The 25,302-nt window shown below is 38.1% G+C and overlaps 1 protein-coding gene across 7 annotated transcripts in view; it reads left to right on the plus strand.

The window, feature by feature from the left end:
* LOC111864453 (chromodomain-helicase-DNA-binding protein 7) overlaps nucleotides 1-25,302 on the plus strand; it is a 144,088-nt gene that overhangs the window by 37,501 nt on the left and 81,285 nt on the right. For all 7 annotated transcript variants that reach the window (XM_023851703.2, XM_023851708.2, XM_023851702.2 and 4 more), the window contains exons 8-18: nucleotides 81-248; nucleotides 3,841-4,542; nucleotides 5,706-5,930; nucleotides 6,261-6,388; nucleotides 9,427-9,615; nucleotides 11,326-11,557; nucleotides 12,050-12,292; nucleotides 14,750-14,906; nucleotides 19,100-19,316; nucleotides 19,585-19,780; nucleotides 21,417-21,630. In XM_023851703.2, coding sequence (XP_023707471.1) covers nucleotides 81-248; nucleotides 3,841-4,542; nucleotides 5,706-5,930; nucleotides 6,261-6,388; nucleotides 9,427-9,615; nucleotides 11,326-11,557; nucleotides 12,050-12,292; nucleotides 14,750-14,906; nucleotides 19,100-19,316; nucleotides 19,585-19,780; nucleotides 21,417-21,630 — 2,671 coding nt within the window. The remainder of the gene's footprint in view (nucleotides 1-80; nucleotides 249-3,840; nucleotides 4,543-5,705; nucleotides 5,931-6,260; nucleotides 6,389-9,426; nucleotides 9,616-11,325; nucleotides 11,558-12,049; nucleotides 12,293-14,749; nucleotides 14,907-19,099; nucleotides 19,317-19,584; nucleotides 19,781-21,416; nucleotides 21,631-25,302) is intronic.

A 25,302-nucleotide genomic window follows, 5' to 3' on the forward strand; every position in this document is an offset into this window, starting at 1 on the left:
CCTTTTCTGAGTAAATCTGAGAAAGTACAGTGATTCTAAAAATCTTATGTTTACTCTGAAATATTCATTTAATTTCACAGAAACGGCGATCTGCTCGTAATACTCATCGGAAGAAGTATGTAGATGATATAATGCTAAGTATATCTGACGACGATTCCCCAAAGGAAGGCACCCCTAAGCAGGATACTTCTAAAGCCTCTTCAGATGATGCCGTGGATCCCGCTGTGAAACCTAACTTTGTGTATATTGTGAGTATGATATCTGTTGAGATGGAAAAGTTACATACCACATTTGACATGGTGAAGTCGTGAGGTAATGAGGTATAGTTGGAATAGAGGAACATAAATAACTCTGATGTGTGATCTAAAATTTGGTAGTGGATGTTAAAGCTACAGCACAACCCTGATGTGAATAGAATTTATAAAATTCATGAAAATGCTGTTGTGATAGGTACTCAAAATGTCCATTTTTTTTTAAAGACATAATCTTCAAGGCCGTCTCTAATTGTGCATGTCATAGTGCAGCACAAAGGGTTAGAATGTGTCGAAGGTGGTTCAAATATGACCAGGACTGATTTGTGTGTAAACAAGCCACACTGCACAGCAGGTGTGCGACCTTGAGAGAGAGAGAGAAGCCACAGCCTCCACCGTCCCTCCTGTTCAGCTTAGAACCTGTTCAGTCCTGTCTGTGAGTTGCTAGAGTTATGAGCGAACAGAAGGTACCGCGGAGCGTGGAAAAACACATTGTGATCAAATTCCTCAGAGAAAACGTTCCATCCGCTGAAATTCACCACAAACTCCAGCAACAGTATGAGGAAGAGTGTCTCTCACGGACCTGTGTGTTTAAGTGGTGTAAGTGCTTCAGAGAGGGCAGAGAGCATGTGGAGAATGAACCGCATGATCGTCGGCCGCGAACATCCGTCACCAAGCCAAACATTGATTGTGCAGACGCTCTTATTCGTAAGAATAGGCGCATGACTATCAAGGCACTTTGAGCAATGCTGTCCATCAGTGTTGGTAGTAGTAGAAGACATCGTGAAATACCATCTGCACTATCGCAAGGTGAATGCATGGTGGGTACCACGCACTTTGACGGACGTGAACAAAATGGTTTGCATGCAAGCTGCCATTCGTCTCCTACAGCAGTTTGAAGACAAAAGTGATGCATTTTTGAAGTCTATAGTGACCACCGATGAAATGTGGGTGCACTACTTCATTCCCGAGTCCCAGCAGTCATCACGCAAGTGGTGGCATACCAGTTCTCCCAAACCCAAGAGAGTGCTGAGGAGCCGTTCAGCAGGAAAAGTGATGGCAACTTTCTTCTGCGACTGGCAAGGGGTTATCCATGTAGACTTTCTGACAGATGCCAGAACAGTCAGTGCAGTTTATTACTCGACTTCCTGGCAACAGGTATGAAGGAAAAAATTTGATCCAATTGGAAGACAGGTGGAAAGCGGGTAGCCTTCCTTCAAGACAATGCACGCCCCCATACGGCCAAAACAACAATGTGCCAGAAGGTTCCATTTAAATTTGGGGGGGGCCAAATTTAAATGGAACCTTCTGGCACATCCGCCGTACAGTCCTGATTTGGCCCCAAGTCATTTCTACCTGTTCGGAAGTCTGAAATCAGACTTGCAAGGCATGTGGTTTGTGGACGACGCCGTCATCCAGACTGTTCAGGAGTGGATACACCACCAAATACAAGCCTTTTTTGAAAAGGGCATCAGGATGCTCCCAGAACGTTGGAAAAAATGTGTTGACTCCGGAGGGGAGTGCATTGAAGACTGACATGTGCAAGTAAGCGTTAGGCAATTATGGTTTTTAAAAAAACGGTCCCGGTCATATTTGAACCACTTTGTATTTTGGTATGACAGTATTTATTCTTTCTGGAACTCATCATAGATACATGGTGATAACAGAGACTAACTGAAGTGAGGAGAAATATTGTAATATATAGCTGCTTAGTGGTTGTGGCTGTATTGTGGTTGGGAGGGTGATGCACTGTAGCTAAGGCTGCTGAGTAATCCATACACTATAGAATCCATGTATTAATGGACTGAACCAGATCCACTGCACATTCTGTCAAGAATGGCCAGGTGTAAGAAAACAGTATGTATGTTAGTTCTAATTTTAAAGACAAGTGTTTGGCAAACACTGCATAACAATGCCTTTTCTTTAAAAACCTACCTTTGAAACACTGAAAGTTATAGACTTATTATAGCTTATTATGAAGTGGTTCACTTTGCTTTAACCATTAGTCCAACTGTCTGTATGGTAGCCAATCTTTTCTGGCAAAACAACTGGCAGAATGTAAGTACATTACATGTAAGTAAGTAAGTACTGCCATGTACATCTGGTTTTGTGTCACTGTTCATTCTTCACAGAGAACAGCTTACAGTGTTTTGTCTTTGTTCTTCAAAATGGAGAACAGTCTTTAATAAGCAAATGCATTTTCATACTCTGCTCTTTGACGAGGCCACTGACTTCACATAGATGCATTACTTTGAACATCGTATTCAAATATAAGCACATTTACTGTGATTATGTTTGAACACTATTTAACTTCCACAGTGCACAGCACAAACACAGACTCTATTGCTGAGGCTACTATTCTTTGGATAACTGAAACTGTAGTAGTAAATAATTGTACAAGTGATTTATTTTTAAACATGGTTATCACTTGAAATAATGTGCGGCTTCACAAACCAATTCGTGTCATTTCCTTTTTACTGATCACATATTACATTCCAGACCAGTTTCAGCCATAAGATATCTGTCTTGAGGATGAGAGCAAATATTTGAAGGACTTTAATTGTTTCTTGCATCCTGTTGTGTATTTAATCAATATTAGTGTTAATTTTACCGACCACACAACACGTTTTTATTTTTAACTTATATTTTATAAGAAGAACTTGACACATGTTGTCTGTAAATATAACATGGAAATGAGTTCTAAATGGAAAAGACTCTTTGTTTGCTTCTGGAACTTGAACTCTGACCCTTCAGTCATCCAGCCTGTAGCCAGTAGCTATATCAACTGCATTATTCCAGTACTCTCATTGAATAGTAGAATTATTTATGAATAATGCATTGGAAAGTATTTGGAAGGAGGTGATTTATTCTGATTGATAGTGTCCCATCCTTTTCCTGGATTGACAGATTAAAACCATGAAAGACCCTAGTTAAGATAATAGGTTTAGAGCATCAACTGCTACACCAGCATGGTTACTGCCTTCATTGGGTTTCAAGTGTAATAGTAGTCACATGGCAACTTCGTGAAGAGAAATTAGTTGCCGTGTTTTGACCTATTCTGCATACTTGTTGTCAGTGGTTGGGTGCTAATTCATTATCTGTTTACAGCATAAATGTTCATTCTTGTATAGATTCAGGCATGACAGTTTTTAACTGAAGTGTGTGAATAAGGGACATTTACTATTAAAGCATACTGTTCTTCTGTTGAATGTTTCCTCTGTTCCCACAGTAGATATGTTCTGTTACGGGTATTAGACACAATTGTGTATTTGATTTCACTGTACTTTCTCTGAAGCATAACAAGTTTTTTTTGAAGACAGATTTTGTGGTTAATCCAGGTTTTGTTTTAGACATAGTTTACTGAATTCTTATATTTAAGAGTGTTTCAAGTATATTAATCCTAAAAATTACTTTTGTACCAGAAAACCATGAATATATTGTGAGAAAAAAATACATGCTGTTAGTGACACTGACTCTTGTGTCTAGAATTTAAGCAAAAGCAAATAGTTAACTGAAAAGTGAATTGTATAGGTGAATGATGTATTTTATTATTTTGATTTGAGGTATCTTTTATGTGGTTTTGTTTCAGAATACAACAGATGAAGATTCTATGGTTGTCCAATACATTCTTGCTGTTCGGAAAGGTAGAAGAGAAGTGAAAGTGTTGCCTGAAAACAAAGAAATAAAGCAACAAATTGAAACCAGGACAGAAGACAAATCAGTTGTGTTAAACTCTGGAGATATTAATCATGATGCTTCTACTAAAAGTGAAGTTCTAAGTAAGGATCCTGTATCACAGGGTCATGTTGATATGGGATTCAGCAGCCTGAAGCATCCTGACTACTTGGTGGATGGGAGAGAGAGGTCTGAACTGTGTGTGGATGGTGGTCTTTTCATAAAAGAAGGCCACCGAGATGAAGATAAAGGATCTAATAATAATTTCAAACCTAGTATTACATGTATTGACCTTTGTGAAGAGAAACCTGTTTCTTCCAAGCAGAAAGAACCTCCTGCTGATGAAATGAAATTGAAGATTGATAGAGTTAGAGAGCCACATAGTGCCAAAGAAGAGAATAGTATACGGGAGAGATTCAAACAGGATTTGATTCACAGTAAATCAGATGTTCAGTATGTAGAGGTAGAAGAATACTTTGTTAAGTACAGGAATTTCTCATACCTTCATTGTGAGTGGAAGACTGAGGATGAGCTGTTTAAGGGAGATAAGAGAATATCGGCAAAATTGAAACGCTTCAAGCAGAAAATGGCACATCACGCAAATATTTTTGAAAATGTAAGTTCATGTTTCAGGTGAACATTTTCTTTTAGATATGCCATACTTTGCGTATCTGATTGTGTTGTGGTATTTCATATCTCATTTTTTAAGTATCATTGGCGTATGATAATATGTGGGGGATGCTGAAATAAAATTTAATTTGTTATAAATTTGTGATATACATTCTGTTGTAGAAAAATTGCTTTGATATTTTCCATCAGAGATTAAACTGTTCATCATAGAGATACATTAAAATCCTTATTTAATGTTGGCACAGTGCATTTAAAAGTTGAATGGAGGGAATTTAAGTTAAATAAATAATGGTGCTTGGTATATGGAAATTTGATATTAGCAGAGGGAAGTCTTGAGAAACTTGGATGTGGTTATTACACCATGTGTTATTTTAGAAATTAACTGTTATTTAATATAAATGGAAGCTTATTACATAGTACAACATTAAAAAACAAATGCTTGTCACTATTGAAGCACCAGAAGGATTCATTTTCACAAGAACATAATACGAAGGTATAATATGGTGAAATTGGAGGATAATTTGAAGTAGAACTTAGTAAGATATGGTGTGCTGATGTGAACTGGATTGAACAGACTAAGGCAGGGTCTTGTGGTGTGTATGCCCTTTTTAACACTAATGAACCTTCAGGTTCCATAAAAGCTGAAAATTTTTTGAAAAGCAGAGTGACTATTAGGTTCTCAGGGAAGACTATGCTCCATTGAGTTGGCTGGTTATAGCATTTGAACTGTGCCAGACAGGCCATTTTTTATCCTTTGGCTTCCCTTGTGAAAGAAGTGTTTGTTTTTGAAGTGGCTATACTTGACCAAGACAGATATTTTTAGGCCTGAGAGGGTCTTCAAGTTTTGAGGCCAGCTGAAGAAAATATCATGATGTCAGTTCGAATGTTGATTTTTCAGTCTCATACCGTGAGAATTTTCAGCTTTGAACAGTAGGATGCAAACTACCTAATCCATCATAATTTATCTTAAGATTTGAAGCTTTCGCAATGGCAAATAAATATGCCAAATCTTCTTGGATGATCAGCTAAGACAAACATCGCAGACATCATCTCAGTCATCAGGATTGATGTGGTGAATGACCATATATCTGCTCTATTAGAAGTTTACCAGATTATTCAGACCACTGTTAATCATGAATCTGTTTCTAGCTGGAAGATGAACCGTACAATCCAGACTATGTTGAAGTGGACAGAGTGCTGGATATGGCAGAACACACTGATCCTAACACTGGTAAAACAATTAAACACTACCTTGTGAAGTGGCGTTCCATGCAGTATGAAGATAGTACCTGGGAGCTGGAGGAAGATGTTGACCCTGTCAAAATACAGCAGTATGAAAACAACAACAAGCGGCCATCAAAGGAGAAATGCAAGGTAAAAAGTTTCTCATATAAACTTTATACGTGATTGTACATGTGGGATCCATGTTTGAACCTCAGCTGAATATGTTCCCGATTCTGCTGTAGATATTTGTGAAACATTCATGATGAATATCATGTCATTAAGAGGCATTGTACTTATCTGTCTGTCATTGTGGCAGGTATATAAACACACCAAATGGGGAACAAAACAAACAGTGGTGAAAGAAGGCTTGTTGTGTTGTGTGGTCATAGATCTTTGAAAAATATACTGTTTTTAAAAAAGTGAAAAATTTGTTAGTTTGACAGCAGTAGCTGATGTACCATTATATACTTGCCTTTGCAGACAAAAAAGAAGCCAAGTCGTGATGAGTGGGTTAAGTTGGAGGAATCACCTAACTACAAGAATGGAAACAAACTGAGAGCATATCAGTTGGAAGGACTTAACTGGTTGCTCTTTTCGTGGTACAATGGGTGAGCTACTTTTATTTAGCATTATGGTAGAATAATATTTCTTGTTTTTAGTTTTGAAAAGGACTTTCATACAATGAAACCCAGTTTTGCTGTTTGTTGCGACCACACAAACTGAATGTAAAGTGAGGAGTTATTGACTAGTTAAGGAAATGATGGCAAAATGAACAGTACAGAAATATTAAGAGTTTATGCTTAAAACTTGCTGTATTTAACATATTGTCACATGTTAGTGACTAGACACAGGGTTTGTATTATTAATTGGATTTATTGAACACTTATAAATCATAACTAAAAGTAATTATATTATTGTCACAAATTCACACACTCTGCTTCTTACTACAGCACATGCTAAGTCTTCTATGTCTTCACTAGCCATTGCCTGGTTACCCTCTCCAGCAATAGATACTCTTTTGCTTCTGTGTTCACGTCATTGCTGGCGACTCTCACAACTAACCCATTGCTCCAACTGTTCATCTGTTAACTTTCGAGCCATGGCTGTCCATTCATGGAGCTGAACCCTCCTTGAGAAACCACCAGTTGTACAGCTACTCAAGAACTTCCCAACATTTTATGGAACTGGAAGTTTGATTACTGTGTTTACAAGAACCCTCCAGTGGTCTCTATCCTGAACCAGATCAATACAATCCATACCACCACATCCTATCCCTCTAAGATCCATTTTAATATTATCCATCCACATATATCTTGGTCTTCTTAATGGTCTCTTTCCTTTTGGCTTTCTAACCATGACTGTCCATTAATCAAGTCAGAGTCACAATGTGACTGATGGTTAATCAGCTAGTCATTCGATGTCTAGCCCCATTTAGGGCCCAAGGCAAGATTTTTGTTACTGTCAGACACTTGTGGTTTTCTCGATATGTGTCAGTCAGTTAAATTGCCAGCTGGCCTCCACCAGCACAGTCATTCCTGGCTTCAGGTCTCGTTAAGATCCATGAGCAAGATTTTAGTTTTCTCCTAGACATGTATGTGTTTCAGAATGGGGCCCCCTCATCAGCGAGGTCATTCTGTGTAGGAGCTATGTTTGTTGCACCATAGATTCAGCAGAAGTATATCCATGCTGTCAACGGTATCCACATCACTATGGATCACTATGCCCCTTGTCACTGTACTGGACAAAGCAACATTTATGCAATATATAAGGGTTACTGTCACTGTGGCCTTGTGCAGTACAGTGTATCAGCATATTTAAGCTTGACTTAGAACCTGAGAGTGATAAAGGGGGACAATATCAGAATGCATTTTTGTGTTGTTTTGCACAAAATTCATGAACTGAAATGAAAGTTGCAGGTAGAAAGGAAATTCATATTTCATGTCCCAACACCTGTCCTATAAGTTCTGTTGTTTTCAAGATACTGAAAGAAAATGGCTATTATGCTGCTTGCTGGCCATAATAGAACAAACATGCAAGATTTGGTACATTGTATAAATATTTTTGAAGTTGCTTAAAGTGGTTATCATGTAGACATGAAAGGAGTGAACTCGCTCGTATTCTCTTGGACTCACTGCTGTTGGCCACTTTCTTTTTTTTATTATGAATTAGAGGACCCACCACTCTTGACTTTTTTTTTTTTGTGTGTGAATTAGAACTTCACTGCATGCTAAGGACTTCTTCCTCAGGATGGCAAAATATCTGGAGGCACACAGTTCTCAGATTTTGGAATGTGGTTTTATCTGTTCCAAGCAAGGGAGAAGTGCAGGTACCTTTATTGACCAACAACTAATAAATAGCTTAGGAAGGAGACCTGTAGTTAAAGTTTGTAAAAGAAGTCTCAGATAAAGTTGTGACTAGCTAGGAATTGCCTATTATAATGAAAGTGCTAGCCTTTCCCTAACAGCAGCCATCTATTCTTGTTCATTACGAATCTGGTGTCTAGCAGTGGCTGCCTCTCCAGATATACTGTTCCTGATTTGAACAAATATGCCACAGTATTATTTGTTTTAATCACTCTTTTTAACTTTTTTTTAATAGTTTCATGGTCGTGTATATATAGTTGCTTGAATATATGAAAATGAGGTTGATTTTTCTGTTTTTGTTTCTGTTATTTGTTGGGTTTTTTGTTTTTAATTTGATTATGAAGTACGTATCATTTATTCTTTCTTGTAACCATGTTTTGTGTAATGATAGTGGTATTAAGCTTTTTTTTTTTTGTGGCTCTTTATATTGGTTAGGGGTAATGAAAGTGATGGATCCAACTTTTGAATGTGACCAGTTATTGTTCACCTGGATGTCATGAGTTTTTGTTTTTTATTATCATCTCTGTTTTGGTTGGTTTTCTGAATATGTATGTTTGTATGGTTTGTTATATGTTTGGTTCACATGTAGGCCACTTTACTTCAGGGGAACAGCCCGTGGTACCAGTTGTGTGGGAGACTGGGTGGGCCCCAGCCAGTCTGCATGTTACAGAGATTCATCACTCCAGCCTGTATCTTAGTCACAATATCATTTGAGCTATATTTTAAATGTATTTTTTTTTTGGCAATAATGATTTCTGTCAAATTATTGCCAATGCTGTTTATCTAGTTGTAGCTGCTTACCACTTAAGCAGCCGCCTGTAATGAACATAAATGACCATGTCAAGTAACTGAGGTAGACAGTTGAAAGGAAGGGCCCATCTTTAGATTCCTTGCATAGCTTGTGTCATAAGGCAGAGCAGCACAGTGATCCGCAAACAGTACTCATCTTTACATCAGTGTACAAAACTTCCTATGTAATCTATGCTCATATGTATATATTTAGTTGAAACCAAGTGTTTCTTACAGTACAGACATGTGAGAGTTTGGACGTGAGATACACAGCATGCTGTTCTATGATGAATTGATATTATTATAGTCTTATACATTGTAGAATGTTGTGAGTTGTGAAACACTCTAGCATGGAAAGAAGCCCCTGAAGAACTGGAGGCAGTTCGTCAGTGTTGGAAGCTGTATGTGGTATCGCAGCTGAGAAGTGTACATTAAGGATAGGGATGTGTGTTATTTTATACCATTTTATCTTATTTTGTATGCGTTAATTTCAGGCAAAATTGCATTTTGGCAGATGAGATGGGGCTGGGGAAAACAATTCAGTCGTTGACGTTTATCCATGCCGTTCATGAATATGGTATTAGAGGACCATTTCTTGTCATAGCACCTCTGTCCACTATACCCAACTGGCAGCGGGAATTTGAAGCTTGGACCGATATGAATGTAATTGTTTATCATGGATCGTAAGTATTCTCTTTTATCGAGAGGTGATTGTTCAAAGTTGTACTTGCTTTAATGACTTCCAGGTTACTGTTCGTCCAACTTCTTTGTTGTTGTATGCATATAGGCAGTACGTGTGTGCCCTTTTTATTGTAATTCATAGTGTCATACTGTGTAATGTCTGCATCTGTTTGTCATGTATACTTATACATAGCCAAACAAGTGTTATTTATGTGCATTCCGGATATTTAAATGGATGATGATAAGATACTTGCACTTTTGATAATTGTTTGTTCTCTGGTAACAGCACCCTGTGATTTTTCAAAAGAAAAAGAGTGTGTATGCACATGTGTTTATTCATTTAGCGAAGTTCATAAACTTTGGAATGATGGCCTGAAACATCCAACATTTTTTGTAATGGTTTTTTATGTTTTTAATATTCAGAACNTCCGAACCCCCCCCCCCTCAAGTCTTCGTAGTGATTTGTGATTGTGTTCTGTACTTACAGTAATTTCAGAGAACAGAAAGGTATATAATGATTAATTTATAAATATGGAGCATCTGTATTCAGATGGAAAATTTTGGAGGTGAAAGATATCGCATTTTTATAGCATATTCTTATTTTTATAAAGGTTTAATTCAATTTATTGGTTGAATATTCTGTTCCTGAAATTGTAGTAGTTGAACATATACCAGTACTGTATTTTCACCCAGATGTATTCACCCTCATTTGTTAAATCTTTTACTTTATAATATGAATATATCCGTCAGTTCTTAATTTTTATTTCAGGTACTAAGATATGTAGAGTTACTGATTATATTAGAGACATTTGTGATTTCTGGTTGAACACATCCCATACATTTGACCTAATTAGCTATTTTACACTTGTTTTGTTCTCTTGAATTTATATTGTAATTTTCCCTGGATTGCTGGGTTTTTGGGCTTTATCCATCATTTGATATTAAAAAATAAAATAATACGGCGTTTTGGAACTGGATCTGTTTCCATCTTCAGGTGGGGTGTGGGAGACATGGATGCTGTTGGTTTCGTTAGAAACAGCTAAACTCAATCATTGGACAGATGAATCCAATGGAGTAGGTGCTTCCACCTCTCATGTTGAGACAGAAACATGCAGTTTCTGAAACGTGTTTTTTTTTAATGTGTTTTGGAATACCAGATGATCGATTAAGTCCAAAAACCCAGTAATCCAGAGTGTTACTGTCAGAACCCTTTTGAATCTACTTACAATTTTCTTTCTGATAACCTTCTTTAAAGACATTTGATTTATGATATTATTTTCCTGCCCCTATGTAATCATTCTCTTATGTTTGCGGTTTCATTGTTACTAAGTTCATGTATTTTGCATGCATGTTGGATTTGGAGATATTGTTTTAACAGGAAACAATGATAGCAATAGAAGTATCCTAAAGAAAATTCTGTTGTTGTAATGAAGTGCATTAAGGCATCTACAATTTTCATATCGTTTCATAAAACTACTAAGTTTGTTTCCCACCTCTCCCATTTCTTCTTCCAGTATTAAAGTGTTTGGAGTGGGGATTAAATTGATTAATTAGAAATTATGTGCAATTGTTTACGTGGTTTTTCTATTTTAATGGAATAATAATCGGGTGTTTCGAGAAAGAAGATTCCTGAATGGTTCGTTTTCTTTGTTTGAATTAGTCAGAAGTCAGAACTTCGGAATTTGTAACAGCTAACCATTATGTGGTTCCAGGACTGCAAGTAGAAACATGGTTCAGGAGTATGAGATGTACTACAGGAATGAGAAAGGAATACCAGGGAAAGATATACCAAAGTTCAATGTTCTCATCACTACATTTGAGATCATTATTGCTGATTGCATGGAACTGAAGGAATTTAGTTGGAGGCTTTGTGTTATTGATGAAGCTCATCGTCTGAAGAACAGAAATTGCAAACTGATTGAAGGGCTGAGACTGCTGAATTTGGTGAGCCAATACATGGTGTTTATAGTAGTGTGACACCCCAAAAATTGTGCAGTCAATGTTACTGTGATCTTCCAGCTAATTTTTATTATACGGCAGGACCAGAATGGTAAATTTAAAGTTCTAGCTGAAGTAAAGATGTGATTTACTAGTTAAAGTGTCTCTTCTTTACCGACGGTTTTCATAAAGTAAACTAATGACAGTGCGTACTATTAGACTTATGAATTGACATTGATCAGTTTTCTGTTACCACACTGACACTGCTTAGTGATCACGTGAACTAAATGTTCGTCTGGCAGCAGAACAATTGTGGATATAGACTGGAATGTACATGCTTAACAGTACAAAACGTTTATGCTCACCTAGTAACTAGACCAGAGGCAGCCTTGATTCCTCACAAGTTAGTTGCACCCTATAGGTTAGGAAACACGTGTTTGGTCGGTATTGACATCTTGTTTTCTTTCATTGAACATTTAACTGAATATTATGTCACAGGAACACCGAGTCCTGTTATCTGGGACTCCTCTTCAGAACAATGTGAATGAACTATTCTCACTGCTCAACTTCCTAGAGCCAACACAGTTCTCTAGTAGTGAAGCCTTCCTCAAGGAATTTGGAGCGCTGAAGACTGAAACAGAAGTGCAAAAGCTGAAGGCTGTTCTCAAACCTATGATGCTGAGGAGACTGAAGGAAGATGTAGAGAAGTCCATTGCTCCAAAGGAAGAAACGGTTGTAGAGGCAAGTAACTCCACACTGTTGAAGGATCTATGTCAATTAAGTATTTCTGCAAAAAGTAATTACTCATGTAATAATTTCCATTGTCTAATTGCCCCACCAAATGTATGAGATAATAATGGCCTTGTTAATTCTCTCACTGTGGGGCAAATGGATTGATCTGATTCAAATGTGATGCTCCTGAATGGAAACCAGGTTTCAGAACAGGAAGGCATTGTCAGGTTTCAATAAAACAAAACATATATTGTTAGAAAATACTAATCTTTATTGGAGACAAAATACCTCTTAAAATTATAAAATTCAATTACTTTTTTTTTATTTTTATCATTTTTTTTCTTTTGATCTCTCATGTTAGAAGGAAACTGTAGTTGACCCATCTTTGTTATAATTTGTTAAACATGCATATAAAGAAGCGGGGCAGTTGTACCAGTAAATACAGTATTTCATTTATAGAATGTCTTATGATGCTACTCTTGTCTCCTGTTTGCATTGATATTAATCCCAAGGTCTTAAAACTTTCAATGCAGGAAGTCAGTTTCCTACATCTGCGAACCCTGCTGTAGCTAATGAGAGCATTAAAAGTTGATTTGTATTCTGGAATATCAGTAGCTGGAGGCTGTGTGAGAAGCTCACATGATAGGCCACATAAAAACAAAAATTTGTCTCAGTGTGTTCAACAGGAATAAATTGCAAGAAAATTCTGTATGGCATGAAATTTGCTTCACTATTCTGAACAGTACAGCAGCTAAGAAGATGGGTTTCATTACACAGAAGACAGTAAAATCAGAACTGTAAAGTCCTTCTGAGATAAGGTGTGCTTACAGTTTGGAGAGGATACCCAACTCGTATAGGAGGCGCAATAGTGCAGTCAGTATAGTGACTGACTATGGGCTGGACAACTGAGGAGTTGAAGTTCAAGTCCTGGTAGGGTCAAGAATTTTCTCTTCTCTACATTATCTAGACCGGCTCAGGAGCCCACCCAGCCCTCTATCTAGTGGTTATTGGGGTGCATGAGACTGACCACTCACCACCAACTAGTGCTGATGTTAAGAAAACATGGATCTATACATCCACTCCCCCATACATCTTGGCATAGTGCTCAATTAGTTAAGCACAGGGCTCACCTTTGCCTTTTTACCCAAATGGCATTTCAAAAGGTTACTGTATAAAGTAGTACTGGACACATTGCAAGACAAGCAGTGAAAATTTAAACAAGCACAATGACAACTTTGCCTTTTTAATTAAATGGCATTTCAAAAGATCACTGTATAAAGTACACTGTGCATCAAAATGACTGAAGAAACTACACACCAAGTGAAGATGCTAGGGCTTCATTTCCAGTCTCTGTTTGCAACACCTTCCACACGGTCATAGTCAACATCTCCAATTCATGATTCACATGGAGTATAGATTTATTTGGACCATGAAGAAAAGACTGTCTCACTAATTCCACATTTTCTTCTGACACACGTGGATGTCCTGCACTTTTCCCTTTACAGAGGCACCCTGTTGTCTGAAACTGCTGATACCAATGCCTAATGCTATTGTCAGATGGGGGATCACTATGAAATTGTCGCGGGAAAGCCCAGTGAACAGAAACAACTGATTTATGCTTCACAAACTGCAGCACACAAAATGCCTTCTGCTATATAGTCGCCATTTCCTCTTTGTAATGTCATGGACCAAGAGAAGGGGAGTGGGATTGTGCATGTGATCAAAACTTGAATACCTGCTGTTTTGTTCCATGTGGGAAGCATACTTCTGTGTGCATTTCCAAAGCCATTATGGCCACTTGAAACCGCTCCAATCGTTCTAGTACATGCTGTATTACTGGAGGCATTGTAAGACAAGCAGTGAAAATGTAAACAAAATATGCATGTTCAAAGAATACATATTGCAGTATGTGATGTCACATATTTTCTATTGGTAAATGTGAAGACATTGACTCCTTGGATTTGAGTATGAACTTAATTCCCTGGGAGAGGAAGTGAATATGAAACTATTAAATAGATTGTGTATTGGGAAAGTCTTCTCTTCTTAAAAATTAAATTCAGTTACTTACTTTATAATTTTGTATTAATGTTGGTGGTTGAGTTTGTAGAGTAAGAAAGGATGTTGCAAAATGCTTGAGGAAACAGTCATGCATTTTAACTGTTATTTGCCAGAAGGAAATTACAGAAGGTTTCAGCCTGAATAGCTGATCTTAATCATATTTTAAACTAGGTATACACTGGATTCAAGTCAGCTCTTACTGCTATCCTCATTTGCTCATTCCAGATGATGCAAGTAAATATTCTGCCTGTGTTATTGTAGCTCTTCCACTTCATACATTTGTGATCTAGAACCTTTTGCATGTTTGTATGGAACTGGAACACAGTTCATTTGAGTTTCAAATTAAGAACATCACAATATCATACAAAAAGAATAGTAAAGCATTGTAAATTTTCATCATATTTTCAGGTGGAACTCACAAACATTCAGAAGAAATATTATCGTGGAATTCTGGAAAGGAACTTCTCATTCCTGTCAAAAGGTACAACATCAGCAAATGTGCCAAATTTAATGAACACCATGATGGAGCTTCGCAAGTGTTGCATTCATCCATACCTTCTCAATGGTAAGATTGTGTCTTTTTCACACTGTTCTTTAGTTGTAACATTTTCTGCCGATTGAATTATACACTTAAGACTTCATAGCTGCAGTTATTGAGAAACGGGATAGTGTAGTCAGTATAGTGACGGGCTACAGGGTGGGCAACCAAGGGTTCAGAGTTTGAGTCCCGGTAAGGTCAATAATTTTCTCTTCTCCACGTTGTCCAGACCGGCTCTCGGTTGCACCCAACCTCCTATCCAGTGGGTACCCGGGGTTTTTCCCTGTGGATAAAACTGCTGGGGAATGAAGCTGACCACTGACCTCCAACTAGTGCTGGGGTCAAGAAAATGTAGATCTATACATCCACTTCCCCATTCGCCTTCATGGTATAGTGCTTAATTAGTTAAGCACAGGGACAACATTACCTTTTACCTTACCTGTAACTGCAATTATGAAAATCTGTGAAATGCATGTTGTTTGCTACTTGTTCTTTTAATGGACCACAGTGCAATCACAACAAAATGAATGGGTCTTACAGTGTGAACCCAATTATAGCAAATATTTGGTACCATCAGTTTCTTAATGTTACTTATGTGGAAGAATCCTGTGTAAAGGGAGTGTTTACCACAACTTTCATTATAATTCACAGTTCCTAACTACCTGCAGTTCTTTTTCCTTTAACTTCTTGCACCAAATGTACTTGCAGTTTTATTTCCAAACCTATTTATGGTTGCTGATATGTAAAGATGACATTAACCAGTCCCTGGGTTATCCCTTGCAAGCAGAAGAAGCATGTGCTTACTATAATATGCCTGAATAAGTTATTTCTTTGACCTTGGTGCAGAAGTGCTTAGCATGCATGCACAGAGGCTGTTCTAATAATCAGTTGAAAAACATCGGTGGACTCATCAGGTTCGAGGACTGTGTTCTTAGGACCATATAAAACACAACTTGATGGTTTCAGGGTTGATTGTCCTCCATATTATAAACAGTGAGAAATGCTGTGTTCCATCATGTAGCTTGTTTCATTATTTGTTGTATTGTCCACTGGGAAGTGGCTGTCTTGCAGAAATCTTGAAGGAAAAGTTTGGTGTAGATGCCCACAACTCCATTATTTAACCCAGAGAAGATTGGCTCCATACCATTCTATTAGCAGCTGGCTGGGAGCAATTTGTTACTGACATTGACATAGGAAAAGAAATACTTAACCATCAGCTTTAGATGCCTAGTTGCAAGCAAAAATACCTCCTGTACGGATACTGGCTTATTAGAAAATAAAAAACATGCCTGAACATGTGAATAAATGTTTTGAAGTATGTGATAGACTAGTTGAATTTCATGGGCTTCGTAACCCAAGATATCTACAGCAGCCACCACTGACATAAATTCACTGATCCTCAGTGAGAGTCAAGATGGCTTAGAATGTAGGATGCCAAGAATGTTTCCTTAATTTATAGGGAGGTGGAAGAGAGGTGGAAGTGAGCTCAGAACTAATCAAACCCCAGTTTGGAGTACTACAAGATGAGCCACCAGAATTTGTCTAATTTCTGACATCCTGTTGACTGAGAGGGATGTTAACTCAAAGTTGGGGACTAGGCAAAGGTCATGGACCTCATTTGCAGAAATCTAAAATTTCAAAATTTTCTCTAGGTCAGTTTGTCTTTAAGGTAGTATTAGTAATTAAATCACACAAAAGTGTGTGTAAGCTGGCACCATTGACAAGTATTTCTACAAAGGGATGCATAACATAACAGGAAATGCTGTTGACATATTTCAGGCACTGTATATAAATCAGCTTGACTTGAAAGACAAATAGGAGGTATACTTATTATCTTTGGTGGTCATCATAGTCGCCCCTGCGGAGGAATGGGAGACAAAGCAGCCCCTATTGTTGTAAACCATTGCATAGCACCACCGAGTTTGTCATGAGATAGCCATCAGCCTTGAGGACATAAGCGCTGGAGTAGAGGAATGTCGTTTTTTGGAAGACATTATCCAGCAGGGCAGTTGAAACATGACTGGGAACTCTAGTCTCTGTGTGATAGTGATTTGTAAAGTGTAATTATGAGAGTCAGTACTCTTACGACAGTGGTTAGGGATTGCAGTTCTTAAGCTGTAAGGGCATAGGAATAGCCCATATTAGAAGCCTGTGACCAAGCAATGCCTAGTTGGGTTGTTTCATAGGCAACAGTCGGCAAGAACTGGTGCTTTGGAACATGGAAGCTGAGGGATCTACAGCCATGGGAGTGCTGTCAGGTGACAATAGGTGAAGAGACAGCAGACATAGAAGACTTAGTACATGCTGTAGTGAACCATGGAGTGTGTGAATTAGTGAAACAGTTGTAATTGCTTGTAGCTATGAGTTGTAAGAGTCCAGTAAATCCAAATACCAATCAACACTCCATCTGTAATCACTCCACTGTGTGACAGTATCAATATTGATGAAACAGCAGACCCATGAGTGTGTAGCGAAACTTTACAGCATTGAGACCTAGGTTACATACGCATGGAGGATGCAGACACTGATGGAATTAGAATACTGGAGTTATGATATTGGAGGGTGCTATTCAAAATCCAGAAAATAAGTATGTTTTTGCGGGATGGTGTTTGTGCTATATTTTCCCCATTGTGTATCAGTCATCCTACCATTCACTCCAGCATCGTCGAAATGCTTCCACTGTTATAGGTTGTCCACAAAATCAGTAGTTGTTTTGTCTAAAGAATGATATCATTTGCTTTGTGTTTCTACATTTGTGAACCATGAAACTTGCAGTGAAATCTCTGAAGCCAGAAGGCTGTTAAGAATATAGCATGTTCTTGAGAATGTTTAGGAATATTTATATACTACAAAGAGATGCTACTGTGAATGAGTGCTCTTTCTGGGCGGAGGAAAGACTTGCATGGTCTGTTTTATCCTACTGAAATGCGGATGGTGCAGAATCAAGATGTGTGAGCTGTGCAGAAGTATTACTGGGTACACAGTGTACACTAGAGCTTCAGTAAAATTAAAATATGTGTTTGAGTTGTAGATTCACCCATCATCTCAGCAATTTTTCCAGGCTGACTCACTTTTAGACCAAGAACATGTTTCCACTGCAGATGATAAAAGGGAGTTTTAAGCATAGTGAAGGTACACTGTAAGGTTTTCGCTGTGCTTAATTAAACAAACACTGTGCCTTGAAGACATGAGGGAGTGGAAGTATAGTTTCGTGCTTAATGTTGCCACTAGATGGAGGTGAATGATCAGCTTTATGCCCCCTTTACCCATTGGATAGGAGTCTGGGTGCTGTGGAGAAGAGAGCAGTTTCTCGCTCCTGTCAGGAATCACATCCAGTTTCCTAGCCATCCAGCCCATAGCCAGACTCTATACCAACTGAGCTATCCCAGATGTTTGAAATTAGTTTTATTCAAGAAATATATGGTTGATAATTTGGCTGGTAAACTATCTGCAGTACTATTCCATGGACAGAAGTATTGTATGACAATATTTTATCATCAGATGGATTTGTGTGGATAGAAAACTAGGAGGCAAAAGAAGAATGGCAAATGTTTTTTGTTGGAATTAGCCATTACTTAGCAGACAAAACAAACATTCTAGGCCAGGCATACATGAAGACTGCCTTTTGTTGCCCCTCTAATTTGAAACTTACATCACGCTGCTGATGTTAGTAGAGTAATGACATTTTGAAATATGGCTGAATCACAGAAAATAGCATGATCTCAGTTGTAAATATTGTGATGTTAGCTTCATTGAGTATAAGGATTTTAATGGGTGAGACATGCTCACAAAATTGTAATAATATTCAGTCATACACAGAAGTATGTAATTCTTGAAAAAATATGTATTTCCACAACACACACAGACACAGCTGCTCTTTGAAGATTGTCTCTTTCAGAAGTGTGTCTATATGTGAAGAATATTGAAAGTTTCAGAGGATAGTGTGTGAACCACAATTTAACTGTTGCTGTCATAAGAAGACAATGTAAAGAAACAAATGCTTATCCTTTTCAGATGCTCAGTGTGTTGAACATGACAAGTAAGCAGCAATAAAGATTAGAATTAAGTTAAACATTTCAGTGTAGAATTCTTTTAGCAAATAACATACTTCAGAGGTTAATTAAAAGTATTATTATTTAATGACTTTCTGTACTTTAATTTCCTCTTCCCTGACAGGCAATATTTACAATAAATTAATTTATGAACATTGTTTATTTCAGGTGCTGAGGAACAAATTCAGTTTGATTATCGGCAGACAAAGCAGTTGAGTTCTGACGATCCTGATGGTTATTACCAAGCTCTGATTCATTCTTCAGGCAAGATGGTTCTCATTGACAAGCTGCTGCCAAAGTTGAAAGCAAATGGTCATAGGGTTTTGATATTTAGTCAGATGGTGCGCTGCTTAGACATATTAGAAGATTATTTGGTGTTCAGGAAGTAAGTTTATTTCGTGCACTTGTATTATCTTGTGTTGTCGTATAGTATTCTATTAAATGCATAGTACTGCACTTTGAGTTCAGAAATAAACTCCTTGCAACATGCGACTAAACGGAGACCAATAGTATGATAAAACATCTGTGTGAAGCACATTGCATCTTGCTGAGCAAATCAGATCTGTTCTGTTGCATTTCTAGATCCCTGAATGCACTTTTATACTGCCAGGTGAGATTGTACTGTTGGCTTGATGGAGATGTTTGTGTTCCAGATATCCATTTGAAAGGATAGATGGACGTATCCGTGGCAATCTGCGCCAGGCTGCAATTGACAGGTTTAGCAAACCAGACTCTGATCGGTTTGTGTTCCTGCTGTGTACAAAAGCTGGTGGTTTGGGTATCAACTTGACAGCTGCAGATACAGTTATTATTTATGATAGTGACTGGAACCCTCAGAATGATTTGCAGGTATATTGAATTGTGTGAAACAGATCCATTTTCACGCTTAAATATAGTCAGGGCAGTAAAAAAAATCAGGAAACCCATAGAGGAATTGTATTTCTTGTTAACTTAATTTTGTCATTATTTTCCATAATATTGCAGTATGCAAATTGACAAGTGGTGTTGAACATGATAATTTCTTTACAGCACTAATTCACTTTGATTGGTTCTTATTGACATTTTTTGTGTTAGGTGAATGTATTAAAATATTCATGTATACATAATCCAATGGACTCTGTAATTCTGATTCATGAACAAACAGCAGATAATATTTTGCTCTTGTGAATCCCTCATCTTTGCTCTTTGAAGTTTGATGTGTGATGTAACTGGTTGAAACTGATGGTTATGTTTCATGCACTTTGCGTATTAAACTATGCTATGCCGTGTTTAAACTTTAAGGGCCAATCATTATCAGATAATGCAAAGATTGTTACATCATCATTAGGAAGCTCCTAGATTCTGTTGACTCCACTCACCTGATGGCAGAAGGAATGCATGGGTGACAGTGTAACGGAACCCTGGAACCGTGAACATGTAACAAACCGACACAATGCAGCTGAGCCCTTCTTGAGAAACAATCAGTTGTGTAGCTACTCAAGAAAATCCCAACATTTTATGGAATCCAGCATTACAATGCACGCAGCCAAAAAAGGACACATCACAAGACACAGTATACACAAAATATAGGAAGAATGATATAATATGCGAGTTTGAAATATGACGTATAAGATGATAAATCTTAACAAATTTTAATATATATAAATTTTATTATAGTACATGAAGAATATGCATTTTAAATCATTTTATAAATGACACATGATGGCGAGCAGTGCAATAGTTTAACGTAAATAACACACCTGAGGACGGCAGAGTGATGCCGAAACATGTAGTGAAGTGACAAGTGAGATTATGTGCCCTAGAAGACGGTCAATACATACACATCACGGATAGAATCCAAAGGTTCATTAGTGTGTTCACAAGAGGCCTCTGGTGCTCCCTATCCTGAGCCAGATCAATCCAGTCCATACCACCATGTCCTATTTCTCTAAGATGATTCTTAATAATATCCTCCTATCTGTTTCTCTTTCTTCTTAGTTGTGTCTTTCCTTCTGGCATTGCCACCAAAAATTGTGAACATATAGTGACATGTAGGCCCATTGCTAGGTAACAGCTGTGAAAGAAGCAGCTGTGCAACAGTGTTACTGAGTAACGTCTTCACGAACAAGCAGTGGCTGGACGCAGCAGCAGAGGAATGATGTTTTCTGTGCAGTTCGTACTGAAATGTTATAAGCAGGACCGTTGGAGCCACAAGTTAGTTGTGAGACAGTGATCACAGAAGCAGAGGACACTGTCAGGATCCGTCATGACATAGCAAACAGAGAAGAGTTTATTTGTGCTGTAGTTAGTGATCTTTGGAGTTTGTAACTCAGACTGTCATAGTTATTTGTAGTCATGGATCTCTAGGAGTCCAAGAAATCCAATTACAAATCCAAACCACATCTGTAGTGACATACATGTAACAATATATATGTATGAAATTATATTGTTATGTTACTTTTGGCATGAATTATGTTTTAGTTCAGTTGTCTGTTTTCTGTTACAGGCACAAGCTCGATGTCACCGCATTGGTCAGCAGAAGATGGTGAAAGTGTACCGTCTGTTATGTCGTAATACTTATGAGCGAGAGATGTTTGACAAAGCATCATTGAAGCTGGGCCTTGACAAGGCGTTGTTGCAAAGCATGAATACTACTCAGGGCAAAGACCACAACAACAAACAACTTTCGAAGAAAGAGATTGAGGATCTGCTAAAGAAAGGTTATTTTTGTAACAGAGCTTTACAAGTACAAACTTACATACCTCTGCAACTGCCAGCTGCATGTGGGCAATAGTAAGATAAATATTCTAAGAAGTGCTGTCTGTGACAAAACAGAGTTTTTGCTAATGTTTTAAGGATGTTGAGGATCGTTGAGACTATTCTTGATGAACCAATATGACGGTTCTTAAATCCTGTGTTTACAGTTATCTGAAATGTGTAATGAATGTTGTGTATACAAATGAGTACAGTAAAATTCTGGTTTAAGGTTTTTTAGTCTGAAGGATTCCCCCATTTTGTGTTAATTTTTTATGGTCCCACAGGAGGCTCCATTGAAATATTTTATAATAATTTGTTTCTGTAGTGTTTTTTCCACATTTGATGATTGGAAATCCAGTCCCTGCATGAAGTTTGTAGCTTGATGAATATCTACCGGAATGGAAGACTAGGTTTTTCTTGCATTTACATAGGTTGTACTGAAAGTCATGAGCAACTTTTTATTGCATGCAACCTGGGAGCAGCAGACGAAAGAGAGTACGGTGGTAGCTGGAACCAGCTGTTGTGTTAACCTTGAGTGTCTTGTGATGTCAATAGCTTGCATCACGTGACCAGTATCCTAACAAAATACCCGACAGCGATGTCATTTTGCCAGCATGCTGTCATTGAATTTCTTGTCAAAAAAGAAATCCCTGCTGCAGAAATTCACCAGAGACTTTAGCGTGCTTATGGAAGTGCGAGCAGTGTTCAAAGATGGGTGAAACATTTTAAATATGGGAACACTAGCATCGAAGATGAGCCTCGGAGCGGTCGTCCTCGAACAGCCTAAACTGAACGCAACAAGGAAAGAGTGGATGAGATCATTCAAGATGACAGGCGTGTGACTGTGGACACAATAGCCCGAAAACTTGGAATAGGGTGCAGTTCAGTACAGGAGATGATTGAAAGCTTGAGCTATAGGAAATTTTGTGCTTGTTGGGTCCCGCAGTTATTGACCGAAGACCACAAAGGTCAGCGAAAAGCAATCACCTTAGAACTGCTGCAGAGATATCGACACAAAGGCGATTTTTTGCTCTGTATTGTGACAGGTGGCGAAAGCTGGTTTCACTATTTCGAGCCTGAAACGAAACGGCAGACTATGGAATGGCAACATTTGCATTCTCCATCAAAAAAGAAGGCAAAGACAGAGCCATCAGCTGCGAAGGTGATGGGCACAGTCTTCTGGGATGCAGAGGGGTTTATTCTGGCAGAATTCCTGGAACCTGGGCAAACCATCAATGCTGCTCGTTATGTCCAGATGCTGCACAAGCTCCGTCATGCATTGCGTGATATACATCTGGGACGAAACATAATCATCCTGCATGACAACGCTCGCCCCCACGCTGCTCACCTCACATTGGAAGCAATTGCAAATATGGGGTGGGAAGTTCTTCCACACCCCTCCTATAGCCCTGATCTGGCACCCTCCGACTACCATTCGGATTTGTGAAGGATCAGCTGCGTGGACAGTGTTTTGAGACAAGGGAGGCAATTCAGAAAGCAGTGCGTCAGTGTCTTCGGATGGCTGGAACGGAATTTTACAGAAGGCGTATTTTCAAACTCCCAGAAGGCTGGGAGAAATGTGTACAAAGAAGTGGCAATTATGTGGAAAAATAAAGAAAGGTCTGTAGATTGAGGTGGTGTATTTGGTTTGTCAATAATAAAGCGTGTTACTTTACAAAAAATTGTTGCTCATGACTTTCGGAATGACCCTTGTATTTAAGTAATGAAGGTTAGTCTTCAGTTTTAGGGTGAAAAATATATTGATCATTCATAATTGTTATGAACTTTCCGGTTGAATGATTTTTCAATGGTGTTATCATTGCCAACTTTCATGCCATATCATGCCATCAGCATAGAAATTGAGGAAGTGAGAGATATATTTCAGGGCCCAGAAACATAAGCTGTGTCTGATATGTTTGCCCAAAGAACCATTGAAGGTATGAATTAGAAACTGTACTTCTCCATGAAGAGATATTACACCAAAGGTCTTGAAGTTGGAAAGAAAATGTGAGAAAGAAGCAGACTTAGTGTATAACATATTTTAAAATATTGTGACATGGATGGCTCAATGGAAAGTAGGGGTCATGTGAACTCTGCGGTCTTGCGAGTGACGTCACATACCCCCACTCCTTCCATTATTACGCAACACTCAGTAAACACTCTGTTGCCTCTTGCGGTGATGTAACAAGGGGACACCGCTGGTAACACGAGGCAACGGAACGGTATGAAAAGCCTGCTGAGCAGTATGTGACCAGAGTGTGTGATCAGGAATGACACAGTGTGGATCGTAAAGTCGCCGAGTCCATTGTTATCGAGTGAATGGCAGCAGTAAGTGTGATACTGCCAATGCCAGTAGTTGGGAAATTGTGAGAGCGAGTGTTCAATAAATTCGCTATATTCAATACGGCGTAAAGTTATTTGTCGCATGACATACACCCGACACATGACAAGCATCTTTCACATGTTTGCTTGTAGTAACTGTACGAAATTTGTGCATAAAATCTCATCTCATGTGCAAACATATTTCTCATTGGGGTGGTGGGGGGTTGCCTTTGGAGCCATGTTCCATTCAGGTAAATACAGTTATTCACAGGCCATTGTTGTTTGCCCGTTGTGAAGTCTGCATGTCTTCTTGTTGATTTTGAGTGGCTGCATGTGAGAAGAGTTAAGTGAAGCAGCAGATTTATATGTTTTATGTTTACTTAGAGTAGTTCCATAGGTAATTTCAGCCTCACTACACATACTTTGTAGGGAGTCTATGTTGAAAGTCTTATGTAAGTTGTATTTAACTGTTATAAAAGGTGTGCCGGGCCCAGATGAACCAAATCAAATGTATTTAACTGCATAAATACTGCATATATGTTATAGATCTGTTGTTGAAATTGGAAATTCTTCACTTATAAGTAGCAACTACTACACAGTTAGGCACATTGTGCAGTATTTTCTGTTATTTGTATTTTAGATGTAACATACAGTGGAACATTGATATTGCAAGAATTTATGAAATTCCTAATAATTCTAATTTTGACAGATAACTATTGATATCCAGAAATGATGAAATGCATAAAAGTCCATCCCATGATTGTGTGTAATGCAGTATGGCAGTAAGGTTTAAATAATAGTGCTGATATGACAATATTTCTTCTTTGAAGTGAATATCATGGAAATATGAAAATGACTGAAGAATTATTCAACATTCTCATCACTTTCTCTTTATTTTGACATTGTCTCTCTTTAAACATATAACCTCTTCTGCTTGCACCTGTCTAGTAATTAGGACCATCTTTTGTTAGCAAAACCTGCATCTACCATTTTCTGCATGCCCACAAACATGGATCACTCTTACCCCAAGTCTCTCTTACATTCTGCCCATAATTAGCAGCATGTTGTGTACATGTGAGATTAACTGCTTTGACTGGTATCAAACTTGAATAATAGACATAACACATGGATTGGTTTAAGATACACTTATTCTTTGCGATATTTATGCACATACATCATTTCACAGGTTGTTCTGATTACTGCAATTGGAATACGTGCAGCTCTTTCACATTATGTTCATTGGATCAGCCATTTTAGTTAACAGTAAAATCCATGTTATGGAAGTGTTACATAAACTCTGTATGAATCTGTAA

The sequence above is a fragment of the Cryptotermes secundus genome, unplaced genomic scaffold (genome assembly GCF_002891405.2).
Source record: "Cryptotermes secundus unplaced genomic scaffold, Csec_1.0 scaffold621, whole genome shotgun sequence".
NCBI classification, from domain to species: Eukaryota; Metazoa; Arthropoda; class Insecta; order Blattodea; family Kalotermitidae; genus Cryptotermes; species Cryptotermes secundus.